A 19,559-nucleotide genomic window follows, 5' to 3' on the forward strand; every position below is an offset into this window, starting at 1 on the left:
TTATTTCCTAAAATCCATGATCATCACTTTATTCAGCCTGGCCCAAGGTCATACCCACAGCATGGCAGGTTAAAGACCAGTCAGTCATATTTTGTTTACTATGAGGGAAAGAACTATAGTTGAGAGGGTTATTGAGACAGGCCACCCTGTCCCAGTGTGACTCTGGGAACATTCTTCCCTCTCTGAGTCTTGGTTGCCTTGTCTATAGAATGGGATTGCAACATCCACCTGGTTCAGATCCCTGTGGGAAACAAAGAGAGGAATTGGATGAAGAGCCCTGTATTGGGCCTGGCAATGAATAAGCAATCAATAAAAGTAGCTGTGGCTGCACTACTGCAAACAGGGTGACAGTTCCCCGGGGGACTTGAAAGAAGCCATTTAACCTCTCCAAACCACTGTTCAGCTCTGAATTTGTAAGATTTGCAGTCAAGCTTCTGTTGTCTGGTTTTGCTTTATAACCCTTTAACCAGAGGTTCATCCCTCTAATTGGTCTCCCTTTGAAACATTACATCGGAAAGTCCCAGAACAGCTTAGCTTGGTACTAGCCATGACAGGCAGAAGTTTTTCCTGGGAATGTTCCCTTATTTGAAAATTTGAAAATGTTCATATTTCAGGTTCCTGCACCTGGAGAGGAAAATGCTTCTGCTAGCCAGGGACCTGTGGACCTCCCTGGGGTGGGAGAGTTCCAGCAGAAAAACACAGCTCCTACCAACTCACCCTCCAAAGCTGTGCCTAAGGGATCTGTCCAATATCTCCCTGACTTGGATGATGAGAAGAAGCCTGAGGGTGCTCAGGAAAACAGCCCTGTCGAGGCCTTCCCTGTGAAGCTAGATCTCACCACAGATCCTCAGGGAGAAAGCCTGGATGTTTCCTTCCTTTTCCTGGGACCTATGGAGCGGAAGCTGGTTGTTCTGCCTTTCCCCAACAAAGAACAACGCTCTGCTGAGTGCCCAGGACCAGCGCAGCAGGGCAACCTTCTTATTCTCCCACCATGAGAACCACATAGAGGATTCCATGGGGGTACAGTGCCTTGTGGGAGAAGGGAGGTGCTGGAGAATGGGGACAGGGAGACAGAGAACTCAAATGTAGAAAGTGACTAATAAAGTGTATCATTTGACTCTTTGTGGTCTCATCATGTCATCTGGAAGTGTAAATAATGAGACTACACCGTTGACTTATACACAGGGCTGCATCCCTTCTGAACCATCCAAAGCCTCACACACCATGGACAGATGCCTCTCTGCCTCTCCTGTCTTCAGCCTCTCCCTCTGTAATCTTACTGCCTGTTAGCTAAGTCTCTGACATAGGGCCTGCCATATTCAGAAATGTCCTCTTCTTTCTGGGCAAAAACACATTGTGAGTCTTTTGATCAAAATAAGATTAAAATGGAAGGATATCAAGAAACTGGGGAGATGCCTGGGTGGCTCAGCGATTGAGCATCTGCCTTTGGCTCAGGGCATTATCCTGGATTCCTGGGTTCAAGTCCCACATCAGGTTCCTTGCATGGAACCTGCTTCTCCTTCTCTCTGTGTCTCTGCTTCTCTTTCTGTGTCTCTCATGAATAAACAAAATCTTTAAAAAAAAAAAAAAAGAAACTGGGATTCATTGGAGTGTCATTCTACCTATATTCCATAATTATTTAAACAGCAAGTATTGGTCAAATGTTATTTGCACAGCTTTCAACCTAAAGGTGGAATTTTGTTTTTTTATGACCTGTATGAATAGTCTCCGAGCCCCAGAACTTGATAAACTCATCTGTCAATAGGAGTAATTGGAAGCGACAGGTGCCTGTGGCCTGCGATTGAGCCTGGGGAGAACCAAACAATGCTCCAAGTTGGAGAGCTTTTTGACACCTATAATAGTTTTGCTTAGAATAGAAATTAATGTTCTGGTGACATTCATTCCCAATGTTTTCACTTAATAATATATATGTATATAATACAGTATATTATGTGTGTATATATTTATCCAAATATATGTAATAGCTGCATATACATATACACACATATCTTTTGAAATCTGACAGGTGTTAGGGGTTGAATTGTTTCCCCAAAATTCATATACTGAAGTCCTAACCCCCAGTACCTCAGAATCTGGTTGTATTTGCATATAGGTCTTTAAAAATGTAATTAAGTTAGAATGAGATCATTAGCATGGGCCCTAATCCAACATGACTGGCATCCTTATAGGAAGAGATCAGGACACAGATTAGCACAGAAGCAAGGCCATGTGGGGACACAGAGAAAAGGTGGCCAAGGAAAGAGGCCTCAGAAGAAACTCACCTGCCAACACCTTAATCTTGGACTTGTAGCCACCAGGATTGTAGGCAATCACTTTCTGCCATTTCAACCACTCAGTTTATGGTACTTTTTTATGGCAGCCCTAACAAGCTAATACGACAGGGAAATCACAGGTATAACAATTGTCCTCCAACCTAGTAGCTGTCTCTTAAAAGAAGCACATAGGCCTTGATAGCATTTGTTTAAAAGCAGTTAACAATAGCCATGTGCTGTTAACTCTTAGCTGCTTCCTTTAGGAAGGAAAAATGATGAAGTAGGGGCATCATGCAGAGTCTCGGGGCCTGTCGCAATCCAGGTCTAGCAAGAAACACAATGCATCACTAGGACTGTATTGGCCTTGAGGGTTCAGTGAAGGAAGGGGAGGAGAATGCATGAGCACATCCAAATCTCAGCCAAACTGTAGGAAAAGGTTATCCTCATCCTGGGAGCCTTTCCATCCCCTGCCTTTCCCTCCACCAGCCTTTAGCTCCCTCAAAGGCACTCTGTATTGGGTGTGGCCAGTAGAGCAAGAATAGAAGGCGTAATTAAGGAGCTCAGCTCATCAAAACATAGTAAGTTTTCATGTTCATCTATAGTTTTCTCCCTGCCTCTCCTCAGGTTAGAGCCCATTAGTGACATCTTGGCCAGATTCATACATACTACTCCTGTCATTCTAAATTTCATTAAAGAGGTCCCGTTTCGCTAAGCAAAAGCTAGTGTCGTTAACACTACAGGTTCAATATCGAGCATAATTCAAAACATGTGTCTTCCATGTTTAGCACTTGCTAAGCCAGCCTGTGACTCTGGAAAGTGGGGCCTGCTTTTCATATACCCTCCCCTTTCCCTCTCTCTTCCAACAATATCCCTCCCTTCAGAGTCTGTTTAGAGTCCAGTGGTTCTCAACTATGAATGTACATTGGAATCACCTGTAGGTTTTCAAAGTACCAAGACCTAGGTCCACCCTCAGAGATCCTTATTGCTCTGGGAAGAGGCCTAGACAAGGATTTTTAGAAGTCCCTCAGGTGATTCTAGAATAAGAACCACTCAGACACTCACTGCAGAGAGAACAGGAAGTGGGGAGCTGCTATTTAAGGGACCTGTCAGGGTCCCAGGAGGGAACCTGGGCAGATTCCTTCAGGAAAAATACAGGCAGGTAGGTTGTTTCTCTAGAAGGGTGGGGGTGGGGTATCAGCCTAATGCCAGGCCTGCCACCCAGGTCAAGCCCTTCCTAGGTATAATGTTCCCAACTCCTTCTCTGGGATGGGCATCAAATTGCTTGATTCCTACCCTCACAACCATTCTCATCCATATAAAGCAATTCTCTTTAGTGCACTTTAGGGGCCACAGAGAACCAGATGATAAGAGGTGCCAACTTCTCAGAAACATTAGTGATAATAATAACAAAATACATCGCATCATTTACTCAATACCCAAATCTGTGCCAAGAATTATACTAGTTACTTTATATGTTTCCAATTTAAGTATCACACAATCCTACCAAGAGGTATGAATCTCCATTTTATAAATCAGAAAATTAAGAATCAGAGAAGTTTAATGGCTTACCCGGCATCACACTGGAAGAGAACAGGGCAGGTTTGAAATTCGGATCTGACTCCCAAGTAACAGCTTTTTAACCCTTCTCTTTAACTCAGAACTCAGTTCCTTTTATGGTGTTAACCATTTAACATGTTACCTCCCTTATATAATGCAATTACTTTTCTTTTTTGTTCTTTGTTCTTGTTTCTTTTGTTCTTTTTTTTTTAAGATTTTATTTATTTATTCATGAGACACACAGAGAGAGGCAGAGACACAGGCAGAGGGAGAAGCAGGCTCCCCATGGGGAATCAGATATGGGACTCAGTCCCAGGACCCCGGGATCACACCCCGAGCCGAAGGCAGACACTCAACCACTGAGCCTCCCAGGCGTCCCTGTAATGCAGCTACCTTCTGCTGAGGATGTTGAATGCCATAATCCAGAGCAGGGAGTGATGGTGGAGCTTTCTGGCAGAAACAGGGAGGCAGATGGAGGGAAACTGCTTCTTAGAAGTGAACCCACCCCCACCCCTTCTAACCCCACCCCACACATCAATGTGGGCAGTGCTTGTGGTCAAAAACATACACTGGATCTGCTACTACTAGAAAAATCCAGATTTTGTGCAGATCACGGGTCTACCACTCACCAGCGGCATGCCTTGACTTTCTGTCCCCAGGACCCACTAATCATTTACAGCATGTTGATAGATATTTTAACCAGGGTTCAAGGTGACTCTCCCCGGTTACACAACAGAAATGTATAAAGACTGTGTTTAATCAATTATGCATGTGTGTATGTGTGTGTGTGTGTGTGTGTGTGTGTGTGTTTTAGAAAGTCTTTATAAAATTCCCTGCTGTGATGTACTATAGCAAGGGTTGGTTTTCCCATTTTCACAAAATGAGAGCCTTCCCTGCAGCACTGCTTCTCCTCCCTTTAGTCGCGCTGCCGAGCTCCTGTGCTGTGATTCCCACAGACTGCGATGCTACTGAATCCTTTGCTGAGAAAGCCCTAGACTTGATCAATAAGGGACGGCGGCATGGTTACCTTTTCCAGTTGCTGCGGGTCGCTGATGCGCATGTGGACGAATCGGTGAGGAATCAGCAGCGCTAGAGCTGAGCTGGGCACTGTGGCTCCGGCCTGTAGGCTTACTGCTTTGCACGATGCAATGGCTTAGGCTAGGGCTTCCAGTTTAGATTCTGCTGCTGCTCTACACTGTTCTTTTTTCCTTCAGACTAACATTTGCTATTCAGAGCGCTTAATTATGAATCAATCTCTAAGTACTTATAAGCGTGTATGCTGAGCCAAGTCCAATAGTGAGCACTGTCAGAGAAGAATTAGAATCAGCCGTAGGCAGGGACCTCAAGGAAATAATCATTGGCTCACATACAGGCACAGGCACACTGTGTAAGCTGGGACACATTCCCAGAGCCAAGTGAGCGGTATAGACGCTGAAGCAACCCCAGGAAAGGGAATCTATTAAAATTGGATGGGAGAAGGATGTGAGTAGGGAATCAGGAAGGAGGGTATCAGGGAGTAATTTAACATAAGCAGAGGGGTGGGGGTGGGGGTTCCAGAAGTTTTATATGGGCTTTGGAGCAGCTATCAGGTTGGAAGAGAGACTGTAGGCTTATCTTGAAGCAGGGAGAGCCTACCGCTTTCATTTAATGATAAGATTATATGCTTGTTTGGCGTGGATTTGAGGGCTTGATAGAGATTATGGAAGGAAGCCTCCCTCCACGCCCCACTCCCCAAATAACCTACCCTTTGGTGGAACCACTGAAATCAAGGAGGCCAGACCATGGAGCACCACAGAAGACAAGCAGAGTAATTCCTACTTGTTACAAGTATTAGAGACAGAGGCACTGCAGGTTGCAGAAAGCAAGAGGGATTGCAGGAATTTGGGATTCGGCCAGCAATTTAGTGATCGTTAGTGTCATTCCTGGCTGTTGGCCACATGTGTAGGGCACAGTGCTACCTCTGAGTGGTGACAAGAGGGTATGTGGGTGGGTGAGGCAGGGGCACAGGGTGTCTGGGGAGATGGAGGCAGGTGAGGTGAACTAGGAAGCTATTTCCTGCATTCAAGAGGAAGGAAATGAGGACCAGCCCCAGGCAGTGGGGATTAGAGCAGGGAGGATGAGGAACAGACACGAGATATTTCAAAGGAAGGCCATGGAAAGCCTGGCTTCTGGATAGTAAAAGCAAAGGAAAGAAACCACTGTTGACCTTCCGATTCTAAGCCGGAGACTAAGACGACAAATAATTAATGATGCCTCCCACAAAAGACAAGGGAGGTTGAGAGAGAGCTGGTTTGTAAGAGAAGAAAGCGGTTTCAGCTTTGGGCCAGTTGAAATCAAGGCAAGCAATCCAAGTTCAGGAATAGAGCTGGATGAGAGGACACAACTGCACGTACAGATTGGAGGCTGTCATCACTCATAATTCTGGGCTTGCACCTCCGACACCTCCGCCCAAACCCGCGCTGCTATTCAATGCTTGCTTTTTAAAGCTTGTGGGCGGAAGCAACATCATGACCGGTTAAAAAGAACATTTGGAAGTAACTCTTTGAAGCTATTTATTCAAAATAAGTAGATCAAATGACACAAAGGTAGGACATCTGTGATGCTTTGGAGAGGAGCAGGAATTCTGTTTCAGAAATAAAGAGCCTGCTTTTACTGAAAAAGCACTAGGCTCCCACAAGCTATTCACCTGTTGCTCTTTTGGCATTCCTCAGGAGTCTGTGGCTGTCTATTATTTAGTCTTGGATGTGAAAGAATCGGACTGTTCAGTCCTATCCAGGAAACACTGGAATGACTGCAAGCCAGCTCTTTCTGCACGTTTATCCGATATAGTAAGTAAGCAGGGTACCATCCTCTTCCTTTTATCTGCCTTGACCTCTGTTTACTCTGCTTACTCAGGGTGGCTGCCTGCCTGTGCTCATGCAGTGAAAAAGGAAGAGCAGATTTTGCCTCTTGACTCATGAAGACTATGTGGACCTTAAGTAATAGTCTCCTGAGAGCCATACCTGGGATCCCAGTTCAAGATGAGTCCATGGGGATTGCGATCCCATGGGATAACATGCCCAGCTGTGAGACCTGTGGCAAATTACCTAAGTTGCTAGACTTTTCCTCCTCAACTGTAAAATAACAGAAGGGGTTTAGGGTAGCTGGACTCTAAGATCCACTCAGGCTGACAGTCTATGGGCCTAAGAAGCTATGAATTTGTGACTGTGTCCTACGAAGCCTGGCCCCATTGGCAGGAATAGCCAAAGGGATTAATGCAGTTACCTTGAGAACTAGGGTCTTGTTCTACATTGCATGTGGGCACTCAGATGGCAGACCCTCCACCATAGGAAAAGAACACAAAGGTCAATAAGCACATATATAAGATTTCAGTTCTAGAGAATAAGACATTTACATACCTAGGAGTCTTAGCACTTTTTTCCCTCAAAAATGTTTGGGATATGGTCATGATCTGTTTAAACCATTTCTCCCCGGCTCTCATGAGGCTTTTGGATGCCTATAGTACCCAGCTCACAGGAACAGACTAAGAAAATACAGGTTTTGAGAGATGACTGGGTGAGAAAAAACAAAAATGAATTCTCAATGGATAGTAAGAGTATGTGACATCACTTTTTGTCCCCTCCCCACATTCAACCCGAGGAAAGCAGTATGCAATGACATGAACCCTTTTCTCTTACAGGTGATCGGACAGTGTAAGGTAATAGCTACAAAGTGTTTGAATGAATCTCAGTATCTTAGAGTGAACGACTTTAACTGTACCACAAGTTCTGGTAAGGTCATCTGTTAAAATGCTAATTAATTCTAGATTAATGTAGAATTCAGTTGTACTGTGGTATCCATCATTTGATGCTAAGATATACATATCAGAAATGGTCCCTGCCTTCATGGATTCAATTATTTGATCTCTTCAGAAGAAAAGGGGGAGAGTTTCCTTCTGTTACAGATATACCTTCCTTTAAAGAAATTCAAGGTACAAGAATAGAAATCTATGAGAGGCAGTACAGCATAATTGTAGAGAATGTAGGCTCGGAGGTCAGATAAGCGATGAATTACAACTTCATCACTTATTAGTTGTATAGTCTTGAGGGCAACTTACTTAACCTCTTTAAACTTTCCTCCTTTGTAAAAGAAGGATAATCATAGTATTAGCCTTCTGGATCCTTCTTAGAATTAAGTAAGGCGCTCTATGTAGTACACTTTGCAGAAGTGTACTACTCAGCCCTCAATTATTGACTTCAACATCTGTTAGCTATAACTGTATAGTTCACAAAGCGGTTACACAGATGTTATCCCATTTCATCTTACAAGACTACGTGAGGTAAAGATTATGATACTTTCTATTTTAAAGATAAAATAACTGAAGCTCAAAGAGGTTCAATGACTTGGCCTTGGGAACACAGCCAAAATGTAATAAAGACATGATCCTATCACACCAGTGTTGACTCTAAATGCCATGCTCTTTTTATTTCTTTTTTCAAAAAGAATTACCACAAAATTCCTTTTAAAAATGTCCATTTCAACATGATTCAATATATAAAAATTCAGCAACCAAGCAACTCCTTCAAGAAGTCACCTTGAAAAAAGGTTGACCTGTATCTTCTCTCTCCGGGCAAAACTGTATTAATGATGCCTCTCCCTCCTTGGAGAGACAGGAGTCCCTTGGAGGGACTGTCTCCCTCCTTGGAGAGACAGAGTGAAATAGTAACACTTTGTGAGTGACAGGAGGAGGGGTGTCTTATAGCAGAAACATAAGCATTGGAAGGATCTGGGTTCAAGTTTAGCTCCGCTGCTGATTGGCTGATTTGATCTCAGACAAATTATTTAACTCCTCCATCCCTCAATTTGAAAAACGGAAGCTATCATTACTCTTGCCACCATGCTTATGTATATTAAGTCCCGACACGGACAATGCTGGTTCCAACCTGGTACTACAAAGATGACATCTTCTTTCTCCAGTCTCTTCAGCACTGGCCAATACTAAAGACAGTTCCATCCTATTTGACTTCTTCGAAGATACTCAGCCTTACAGAACACAAGCTGACAAAGCCCTTGAGAAGTACAAACAGGAGAATGGAGATTTTGCCTCTTTCAAAGTGGACCGGTTGGAGAGAGTTGTCAGAGCGGTGAGTCACTACTCACATCAGCTAGTGTCTGAGGGCCCAGCTCCAACCTGGCAGGTGCAGAACCCATGGCACTGGCCCTCTCCACTGGCCTCACACGTCCAGCTCCTTTCAAACTGAGGGCCCTGTTGCAGCCTCAATAGAATAAGGCTGCTTTACTGCAGTTTTCTAATTTTTGGAATTGTGGGGAGTATAAATATCCACTGAAGAAGAGGGAAAACCCAAAAAGAAAAGAGGGAAAGACAGAAGAGCATATTACGGTTATGTGAGTCATTATAAATCATCTAGTCCTAATCTCCTTGTATTATGATAGAAAACAGAGGCACCAGAGAAACCGTCTTGGCACACCCAGCGGTGTGGCTGAAGCCAGACAGTGCCCCTGCCTTCCAATCCAGGGGCCCAAGTGCCTCCCCTGCCAGAGTAGTCTTGCAAAGCAGCTCTTGGATGTCTGTCTTGCATTTTGCAAATGCCAAGTTAAATAAATTATGGTGTGTACAACTCATGGAATGAACACAGCGCAATCACTAAAGAGAATGTTTTGGGAGAGATTCCTAGGGGGAAAAGCAAGTTGGTGAACAATACTTAGACTCTGAGCCCATTTATCTTAATTAGATATACGTGTATATGGGCAACATATTTAGGAAAAGGCTAGGAGAAACAATCAAATAGGTGGTAGTGATACATCTGGGACAAAGAGATTGGGTGCAGGAAGGGTGATTTTTCACACTGTGTTGACTTAGGTCTATATTATTTGACATTTTCAGTGAAATAGTATTTACCTTATCACTTATGTGATAAATTTTTAAAAGGCAGTGGCCATAAGAAAAAGGGCACATATTGGTGATTTTGAATCCCTGTGTTGCTTTACAGCATATTGGATAGTAGGTATCTACTGTCAATTTTTTTTTACTCTTTATGTTCCTGAAACTGCTTTGATCCAATTTGTTCTAGAGAGGAGGGGAAAGAACCAATTACTATGTGGACTTCTCTGTAAGGAACTGCTCCGTCAGCCACCATTTTCACAGGCACCATAATGTGAGTATAATAAACATCTATGAAGAACTAGGCAACATTTAGAGACCACCCACCATGTGTCAGGCACCCTTCCAAGTGCTTTACACATATGTTATTAACCCCACCACCTACGAGGTAGATATTATTATTCTCTCTCTTATGGATGGAGAAACTGAGGCACAGAGATGTTAAATGAATCATAATAGTACGATTTTAGAATAAGCACAGTAACTACCTAAACTTAAGCCTGAGGTCTTTTCTAACCCACTAGGACTTAGCTAAAACTAACTGGCTTGTGTTAAGAGCCTTCGTTCACTTCATCTCTTTTACTCCTCACAGTGACCCTGTGTGACAATAACAGAGGATCCGTAAAGTAAGGACCTAGCCCAATGCTCATAACCAAGCTGAGATTAGAATCCAATTCTCTTGATGCTCAGTCCCGTGGGATTTATCCCCTAATCATTTATGAGTGGATACTCATGTACCTGCAGAAAGATTGTATTAACAATATTCAACATTTGTAGGGTGACTTACAGTAACAAAACACCTCCATGTGTATTATTGCCTCATTGTATGCCTCTGACAACTGTGCTGAGAAGCAAATGTCTGCCCCATTTCCCTGAGACAGAAGGGCCTGGAAGTTTAACCAGTTGCCTAAGGACAGTTAGCTAGAAAGTGTTAAGGCATAGGATCTTCACAGTGGCCTTCTGATTTCAAGTCCAGGATAATGGTGAGGTTTAACAATACATTCTCCAAGGCCAGAAGAGAGGAAGCATTCATTAGTTCCTTTTCTGGCTGGTCAGTGTTCCCACCTGAAGCAATTCTAGAATCCTGCTTAGTGGCTGCTAGAAGAGATATCTCCCTCTCCTACTCCCTTCTTCAACAAATCCTTCACCACCTTGGTGTGGGTAATGCAAACCCAGTGTAGAAACATGGCAGCTGGAGAACAGGGGCCTCAGTGTTAAGTGTTTTTGTAGCATTATCTCATTTAATTAAGCCCTCCTGCGACCTGAAGGTAGTTAGGAATTTTATGTAACTTGCCTAAACTCACACAACTAGTAAATGGTGAAGCCAGAATTCACATACTTCTCTCTGACTCCAAAACTGATCTCAGAACCTCAGTGCTTAACTGTCTCTTTTAGGAAAGCATTTTCTTCTTGTCCTAGTCTAACTTTGACTGCTGGGTTTAGGAGCCTTTGGGACATAGGAATGCCAGCCAGTAGTAGCCTCTGTACTTAGGGTAGGGCCAGCAGATGGTCACTTTCCCAGGGTCCAACAAATCCATCTTCATACCGCTTCCCTCCTTTCCAACACTTTCCTTCAAGAAACTGAGTGAAACACCATTTGCTTCAACGTGGATGGAACTGGAGGGTATTGTACTGAGTGAAATAAGTCAATTGGAGGACAGGCATTGTATGGTCTCATTCATTTGGGGAATATGAAAATTAGTGAAAGGGAATAAAGGGGAAAAGAGAGAAAATGAGTGGGAAATATCAGAAAGGGAGACAGCACATGAGAGACTCCTAACTCTGGGAAACGAACAAGGGGTGGTGGAAAGCAAGGTGGGTGGGGGGTGGGGGTGACTGGGTGGCGGGCACTAAGGGGAACACTTGAGCACTGGGTGTTATGCTATATGCTGGCAAATTGAACTCCAATAAAAAAAAAGAAAAAATTTCATTTAAAATTATAAAAAATAAAAGGGGGGGCGCTGGGTAAAGTTGTACAAATCCCACTGCTACACCACTCTTCATTCTCACTAGGCACAGGGAACTTGGGTCTTCATTGCAGAAGGCTTGGCCTAAAGACAAGGCATCAATGACGTGCTGCTCCTCATGACTTCCAGTGGGGAAGCCCAGTGCTAGTGAGCACTCATGGAAGGGAAGCACAGCAACTTAGGGTGAACCACTTTGGAACTTGCACTTTCTCCAAGTATTGACTAGGAAAGATTGCTAAATAACTAGCGGAGATATTTGATAATATCACCCTGGTTTTTCCAAAGCTCATCTTCTTTCCCAAATGTCTAAAAGTTTACAAGTCTAGCTGTGCACCTTCATACCACCTGCACACACACACAAATACATGCATACACACACTAATGGGCTTTTCTTTCTTTATAGGCCTTTGGATTCTGCAGAGCAGATTTGTCCTATGATATAGAAGTCTCTGACTTAGAAAGTCCAAAAGACATTGCCATAAACTGTGAAGTCTTCAACTTTGCGGTGGGTTGCTTAAGTAGTCTTTGTGATGAGCAGTGCCAGACTAAGAAATATTTTCACACACATAGTGTGTTTTGTTCCTATGGCTCTGGGGGGTGGTGGGAGACAGAGGCAGAGAGATGAGAGGGGGCTGAGAAGAAATACAGAGAGAATAGGCCCCTGGAGAAAGGGGTGCAATTGCTGATATGACACAAAAAGCATAAAAAAATTCCAATTGGGGAAATATCCAAATTGGGTAAGATTTGTAAAGTAAAATCATAACCGATTCAATCAAACCTTTAATGAATTTGAAAATGGCCCTTGTGGGAATCCCTGGGTGGCTCAGCGGTTTAGCACCTGCTTTTGGCCCAGGGCGCAACCCTGGGGTCCCGGGATCGAGTCCCACGTCGGGCTCCCGGCATGGAGCCTGCTTCTCCCTCCTCCTGTGTCTTTGCCTCTCTCTCTCTCTCTATGTCTATCATAAATAAGTAAATAAGTAAATAAATAAATCTTAAAAAAAAAAAAAAGGAAAAGAAAATGGCCCTTGTAGTGAAGGTTCCAGTGCCGAGACTCAGTTCCTAGCTTTTATTATTAAGCATAGAACCTAAGGTGAATGAATTAACCTCAAACATATTATATAAAGGTACATAAAATAAGGCACAAAGCAATATTTCACATCTGTATCAGAAAGCTTTTCTGTACCAAGACATTCGTCACAGTATTTTTCACATCAGCAAAAACTGAAAATAATCCAAATGTCCATGTGCCAAACTATAAAACAAAGTGGGGAGGGGCAGGGCAGGTTTGTCACCATGAACCTGGCTCCACAGATTTTTTTTTAACTAAAATCCGAACAAGAAGGAGGGTGAAGAGGTAAAATGCTTATCCTTTAAAGAGATGCTTATACCATAAGGCCTCAGAACTCTGTTAAAGATGTACATTATAAGGCACTAGTTTTCCAAATGTTGGTCTACAGAAAAGCACCATTCTATAATATAATTTCACCATTTTATGTTGAAATGGGAAAAAGAAGAGTAATATGTATTTCATAATACAACATTTGTTCCATATAAAGAACCACCCTTTACTCTAAGGCATTTTTCTGACTCTTGTGTTATCGAAATATTATTCCAATTATGAAATAATGATGGTGGTAGATGCTAGTTTTTGTTTATATTTTTTAAAGATTTACTTATTTATTTTAAAGAGAGAGGGCTCAAGTCGGGGGAGAGGCAGAGGGAGAGAAAGAATCCTAAACAGATTCCATGCTGAATTCAGAACCTGACGCAGGGCTTGATCTCACAATCCTGAGATTACAACCTGACCTGAAACCAAGACTCAGACACTTAGCTGACTGAGCCACCCAGATGCCCCATTGTTTGCATTTTAAATGTCCATTTGGCTGGGTAAGAGTTTGAGAACACTTTTTTGCTATCCCATTTTTAAAATTGATTTGTGAAATCCAAAAGTCTGGGAGCCATTGAGCTAAATTGAGTTGCACACCTAACTTCTCCTTTTGTGTAATGGAATAATCACTTTTCTGTATCCTTTACCAGGAACATAGAAATTTCAGTGGTAAACACCACCATTTTGGCCATCCCCATGGACCTCCTCCTCATGGACCTCCTCCTCATGGACCTCCTCCTCATGGGCATCATCCCCATGGACCCTGTCCCCATGGACGCCCTCCCTTTGGGCCCCCTCCCCATGGACACCCTCCCCATGGACACCATCCCCATGGACACCCTCCTCATGGGCACCATCCCCATGGACCCCCTCCCCATAAACACCATCCCCATGGACCCCCTCCTCATGGACCCCCTCCCCATGGACCCCCTCCCCATGAACACCATCCCCATGGACACCCTCCTCATGGACCCCCTCCCCATGGACCCCCTCCCCATGAACACCATCCCCATGGACACCCTCCTCATGGACCCCCTCCCCATGGACCCCCTCCCCATGAACACCATCCCCATGGACACCCTCCTCATGGACCCCCTCCCCATGGACCCCCTCCCCATGAACACCATCCCCATGGACACCCTCCTCATGGACCCCCTCCCCATGAACACCATCCCCATGGACACCATCCCCATAAGCATCATCCCCATGACCACGATTTCCTTGACCATGGGCCTTGTGACCTACCACCCCATAGCCAGAGTCCCCAAGATCACCATCGCCAGGGCCAGGGCCCACCACCTCAGCACTCAGAAGAAAGAGGTCCAGGTAAAAAGCACTTTCCCTTCCACCGGAGACAAATCGGATATGTTTACCGACTCCCTCCACTAAAGAAAGATGAAGTTCTTCCTCTTCCCGAAGCCAATTTCCCCAGCTTCTCATTGCCAGACCACAGCCATCCTCTAAAGCCAGAGATCCAGCCCTTCCCTGAATCAGTTTCTGAATCATGTCCAGGGGTATTTAAGAATGACTTTTCAAATATCTCAAAATTTTTTGCATACTCACTTCCAAAATAAAAATTGATTTTCTCGATGGGGAAAAATTAATGTTCTGACTTAGAGCCATAAATAAAATACAACCAATAATGAATGCAAAATTCAAGTATTTTTACCTTATTTTTATATTCAGAGTAAGCAAACGTGGGTGGGGGAGGAGATGGCATGAGAAGAGAGAGACGAATGGAGAAGAAATATGTCAGTGCTGCAAGTCAGTGACGGATCACTAAATCCTTGCCGCAGATCTCTGACCCTATTTCTTTCGTGGATTTAACTCTAATTCTAGAGTCTTTCCTCACTGAGTACTTTCACTGTAGCTGGGCATACCAAGAAGGCATGTTTTAGCAGTCAAAGGACTATTCTTCTAACACAAAATTCAAATTCTCGGGATCCCTGGGTGGCTCAGTGGTTGAGTGCCTGCCTTTGGCTCAGGGTGTGATCCTAGAGTCCCCGGATCGAGTCCCAGGTTGGGCTCCCTGCATGGAGCCTGCTTCTCCCTCTGCCTGTCTCTCTCTCTCTCTCTCTCTCTCTGTGTGTGTCTCTCATGAATAAATAAATAAATAAAATCTTTTAAAAAAATATTCAAATTCTCTCTTATTATTTCTAGATCTCTAAATTTCCTTTTGAAAAAAGAAATAAGTTCCATTATGAGGCAATAAAGGCTTGGGCTATGAATTGCAAGGAATACCGCAGGTATGAATCGTGACGATAATTTCAGGTGCACAAGAAATATCACTCTATTTTCAGAAAAAAAAAATTAGTTTCCATTTCAGGTTGCCATCCTAGTAGGTTAATAGGAGACTTAACCTCAGTCCTTGGAGCTCCCTCACCTGCTACTCCCCGTGAAAAGTTGTGCCACCATTCTAGAATTTCATGTCGTGCCAAGTGTTTGGGTGGTGGGCATGAAGGGGAGGTCTGACTCTTCATCACTGGTCCACTAGCTCTCTCCTGCTGGGAGATGCTTACAACCCCATGCACATCCTTCTTTGGGTCTAGTTTATCAGCTACTCCTGAGTCACAGTGAAGCTATCAGAGCCTCTGCAAGGCCACTAATGAACATGTCTGCCCTGGCTATTCTCTCCGTGAGATCTTGCTGCCTTCCTGGCTACGTGGCCAGAAAGCAGGGTAGAGGTGTTCTCTGCTTGAGGCCTCCCAGAGACCTCTGCTCTTCTCAGATCTTCCCTCCAGGCTAAGGGGTAACTTCTCTTTATTCAGTTTTTGTGCCAAATGTCTTTTTCCACCATTAAATGCTCTTTCTTTTCCCTTTTTCCCAAATCAGGGCTCAAGCATTTAGACAAGGGCTAATAAGACTTTGGGCTCACTACCTGACTTACCGAAGCAGTTGCAGGTACATAGTGATGGCAGAAAGTAGAAGTGTGTGTTTGTGTTTGTGTGTGTGTTTGTGTGTGTGTGTGTGTGTGTGTGTGTGTGTATCCGGGCCAGGGGATGGGGGCAGTAGATAGGGGGAAAAAACAAAGGCCAAGAAAGATATGGGTAAATTGTTAGGCTGGGGAAAAAGAGGGGCCCCCAAAGAGACAGAAGCTAAAGCTGGGAGAGAAGGAAATGTGTAGCAGTGTGCAGTACAGGAGGAGCTAGAATCAGAACTTGGGGTTTATCAGAAAGGCTCCTTAGGCTTGGTGAGTAGACATCCAAATCCATCACATCAGAAACAAGAAGCAAGGATGGGGGACACTGGGCTTCACTCAAATCATCTCTTCTTATGCTTCTCTCCTGTCTCCTTCTCCCTGGGGAGCATTTTCTTTTCTAAAATCAATACAATTGAGTGGAGAGAGGCTGACTTGACCAGAGACCATATAGGATGCCCATATTTTAACTTTAGTTGCACCAGTGTCCTGGTGTGGGACTCCTACCATGCACTATGTCCCTGTGCGTGGGCTCCGCAGGCATGCCATGCAATTGGTAGCAGCCCGTTTTTTCTGCAGCTAGATATCTTGCAAGGTATCTGTACCTTGAAAGGTACAGATTGAAAGGTATCTGTACGTTGTACTCATTGTTGTCCCATGTAGTGACCTTCATAAAGGGCTTTGGGAAAGTCACTTGGGAAAGGGAATAACAGGTGATTGCTGGTTTTTCCTCCTCCTTTATTAGTTTCTGTTCTGATTTGTTATACAGCATTGTGCAATCACCTGGAAATGTGCCCTGTGCTCCCACGCGCTTCTTGAATGCAAACAAGCAGGTCAACAACCCTGGTGTTGTAATGTCTCCACCTGAAATCTGCTTGGATAACCCAAAAGAGCCTTTGGAAATAGGGCAAATAGTGTATGGCAGCAGGAACCCACCAGGATCCGGAGCGCTGAGGCAGAGAGATAAGAGTACAGAGGAGATAAAGGGCTGGAAATTGCTAAAATCAGCATTCAAGTTGGCACCAGATTCTTGGTGAAACCCTTCCTCAGCTCCTGGAAGGAGACCGCTAAACCATGAAACTACTTGCTATGCTTTTTCTTTGCTCCAGGCTGCTACCAAGTTTAACCCAGGAGTCCCTCTCAGAAGAAATCGACTGCAATGATGAGGATCTATTTAAGGCTGTGGACACTGCGCTAAAGAAATATAACAGTAGAAACCAAAGTGGCAACCAGTTTGTGTTGTACCGTGTAACAGAAGGCACCAGGACGGTGAGTGAGCTGTGTTTTACCCTGAGACCATTCGAGATACGTGCTGTCACGCAGAGCCCAGTCCCCCTCGCCCCCCTCAGCAATCACCAAAGAACTGAGAAGCAAAGGTAGAAGCTTATAGCGCATAGAAAAGATCAACACCACTCTTTGCCCCAGGGGTGCGGGGCAGGGTATGATTAGACCTTGGGCGACCAAGCTCGGCTTCCTGGGTGATCAGAAAAGCAAGGTACAGTGAAACAAAGGTAGATGGGGTCATTTGAAAGAAACTATGCAGAGTAGGAGAATCAACAACTCAACTGGACCGCAGCAAAAGGACTTACTGGGTGACCAGCGGTAGACCACAATATGAAGACCTCTAGACTTCAGAGGGGAGGGGCTGCTCACGTCGAAGAAATACTATATGATCATGTTTACATATGGAATCTAAAAAAGCCCAACTCACCCAAGCAGAAAGTAGAATGGGATTGCCAGGGGCTCAGGCTGGGGGAAATGGAGGACGCTGGTCAAAGTATACAAACTTCGAGTTATAAGATGAGTAGGTCCTGGGGATCTAATATATGGCATGGTGACTAGAGTTAATTATACTGTCTGTGTGGCTGAATGCATCAAGAGTAACAGCGATGTTCTAGATGGCTTTTAATATTTTTTATAACTAATTGATGCACTCATGTTGGAGACAAATCCTGACAGTGTGTGATTTCAAAAAATACAAATCTTACAGTAGTTTGTTTAAATGAATTTCACTCTAAAATTCTGTGCCTATGATAGTTGGTAGCTGTTACTTTGGCAGAGGAGAAATGTCCAGTCATTTGATATGATCAGGGTAAAGGAAAAAGCCCAGTGAATATAATTTTTTTTTTCCTGAAAGTAAAATTGAGCCATTCTGTTTCACAAACTAGTGCAATGATGTAGACATTTGGTCCTGGTCCTTTCAAGTAACAGTTGATTGATGGTCTCTTTATTGGCTGACATCCATGACAAATGTAGTTTTTTGTTCTAAAACATCCATAGAATTACGCTTTACCTTTGCTTTGCCATACGGGCACCATCTATACCTCCACTGCCTAGTTCTTGAACAAAATCTGAGACCTGGAAGAAACTTGGGAGATTATCTTGATGATCATCCCAGATACAAATAATGTGATGCAAGTAGGCTCTGAGAGTCAGGAGACTTGGGATACGGGGCCAGCTCTGCCTTTCCAAAATGCGGGGGGCTGCCTCAGCCCTGCCCATCTACTTGGGGCCTCCTTTCTCTCAACTACAAAGTGAAGGAAGGGCTAGACGTCTTCACCTCTCTGGTCCCTTGCTGTTTGACATGTCAGGATTTTATATCTGGAAGGCTCACCTAACTTACCACCTTTGCACTTTTTTTTTTTTTTTGGAAAAAAGTATAGTTGTAGTTGACACAGAGTATTACAGGTTATAGTTCAGGTATACAACACAGAAATTTGACAAGTCTATATATTATGCTGTGCTCACAAGTGTAGCTACCATCTGTCACCATACAACACTACTACAGTTATCATTGACTCTATTCCCTGTGCTATGCCTCTCAATCCCATGACTTGCTCGTTCCATACCTGGAGGCCTGTATCTCCCATGGCCCTTCACCCATTTTACTCATCCCCCCACCCTCCTCTGCGCTGGCAACTATAGTTTTTTCTCTGTATTTAGGAGTCTGTTTCTGCTTTTTGTTTATTTATCTCATTTTTTTAGATTCCACATATAAGTGAAATGATATTGTATTTGTCTTTCCCTGTCTGGTTTATTTTCCTTAGCATAATACCCTCTAAGTCCATCCATGTTGTCATAAATGGCAAGATCTCATTCTTTTGTATGGCTATGTAATATCCCATTATACATACCATATGTGTGTGTGTGTGTATAGATAGATAGATATATATGTGTGTGTGTGGATATATATATGTGTGTGTGTGTGTGTATGGATATATATATATGTGTGTGGACATATATATGTGTGTGTGTATGGATATATATATGTGTGTGTAGATATATATGTGTGTGTGTGTGGATATATATATGTGTGTGTGTGTTTATATATATATATATATGTATAACCCTGGCTATATCAAACTGCACAAGATCTGGGCATCCCAGAACATCTCTAAGACAATCGCTACATCGCAGAACCATATCTATCTCACTGCTGACAACCTCATCTTGAACCTACAGGATGAAAGTTATATATACATATATATAAATGTACATATATATATATATATATATATATATATATCTTCTTTATCCATCCATCTATTGATGGATGTTGGAGTTGCTTCCATATCTT

General features: G+C 43.6%; 3 protein-coding genes and 1 long non-coding RNA gene across 5 annotated transcripts in view; 3 read left to right on the plus strand and 1 right to left on the minus strand.

The window, feature by feature from the left end:
* FETUB (fetuin B) overlaps window positions 1–1,122 on the plus strand; it is a 30,852-nt gene extending 29,730 nt beyond the window's left edge. For both annotated transcript variants that reach the window (XM_077880006.1, XM_077880005.1), the window contains exon 7: window positions 615–1,122. In XM_077880006.1, coding sequence (XP_077736132.1) covers window positions 615–995 — 381 coding nt within the window. In that variant the 3' untranslated portion in view covers window positions 996–1,122. The remainder of the gene's footprint in view (window positions 1–614) is intronic.
* Window positions 14–5,108, minus strand: LOC144302551 (uncharacterized). Its single transcript, XR_013369457.1, has 2 exons — window positions 4,858–5,108; window positions 14–241 (listed from the first exon to the last, which is right to left on the minus strand). It is a non-coding gene; the product is annotated as an uncharacterized LOC144302551 (long non-coding RNA).
* Window positions 4,643–14,727, plus strand: HRG (histidine rich glycoprotein). The gene is made up of 7 exons (XM_077880003.1): window positions 4,643–4,902; window positions 6,542–6,658; window positions 7,510–7,600; window positions 8,787–8,953; window positions 9,902–9,985; window positions 12,082–12,183; window positions 13,716–14,727. Exons 1-7 carry the CDS (start codon window positions 4,672–4,674, stop codon window positions 14,637–14,639), a joined length of 1,716 nt encoding a protein of 571 aa, XP_077736129.1. The 5' UTR covers window positions 4,643–4,671; the 3' UTR covers window positions 14,640–14,727.
* Window positions 14,728–16,827: 2,100 nt separating this feature from the next.
* Window positions 16,828–19,559, plus strand: part of KNG1 (kininogen 1) — a 28,499-nt gene continuing 25,767 nt past the window's right edge. Inside the window, exon 1 of the mRNA XM_077880004.1 lies at window positions 16,828–17,251. Coding sequence (XP_077736130.1) covers window positions 17,057–17,251 — 195 coding nt within the window. The 5' untranslated portion in view covers window positions 16,828–17,056. The remainder of the gene's footprint in view (window positions 17,252–19,559) is intronic.

This window comes from Canis aureus, chromosome 31, assembly GCF_053574225.1.
Source record: "Canis aureus isolate CA01 chromosome 31, VMU_Caureus_v.1.0, whole genome shotgun sequence".
Taxonomy (NCBI): Eukaryota; Metazoa; Chordata; class Mammalia; order Carnivora; family Canidae; genus Canis; species Canis aureus.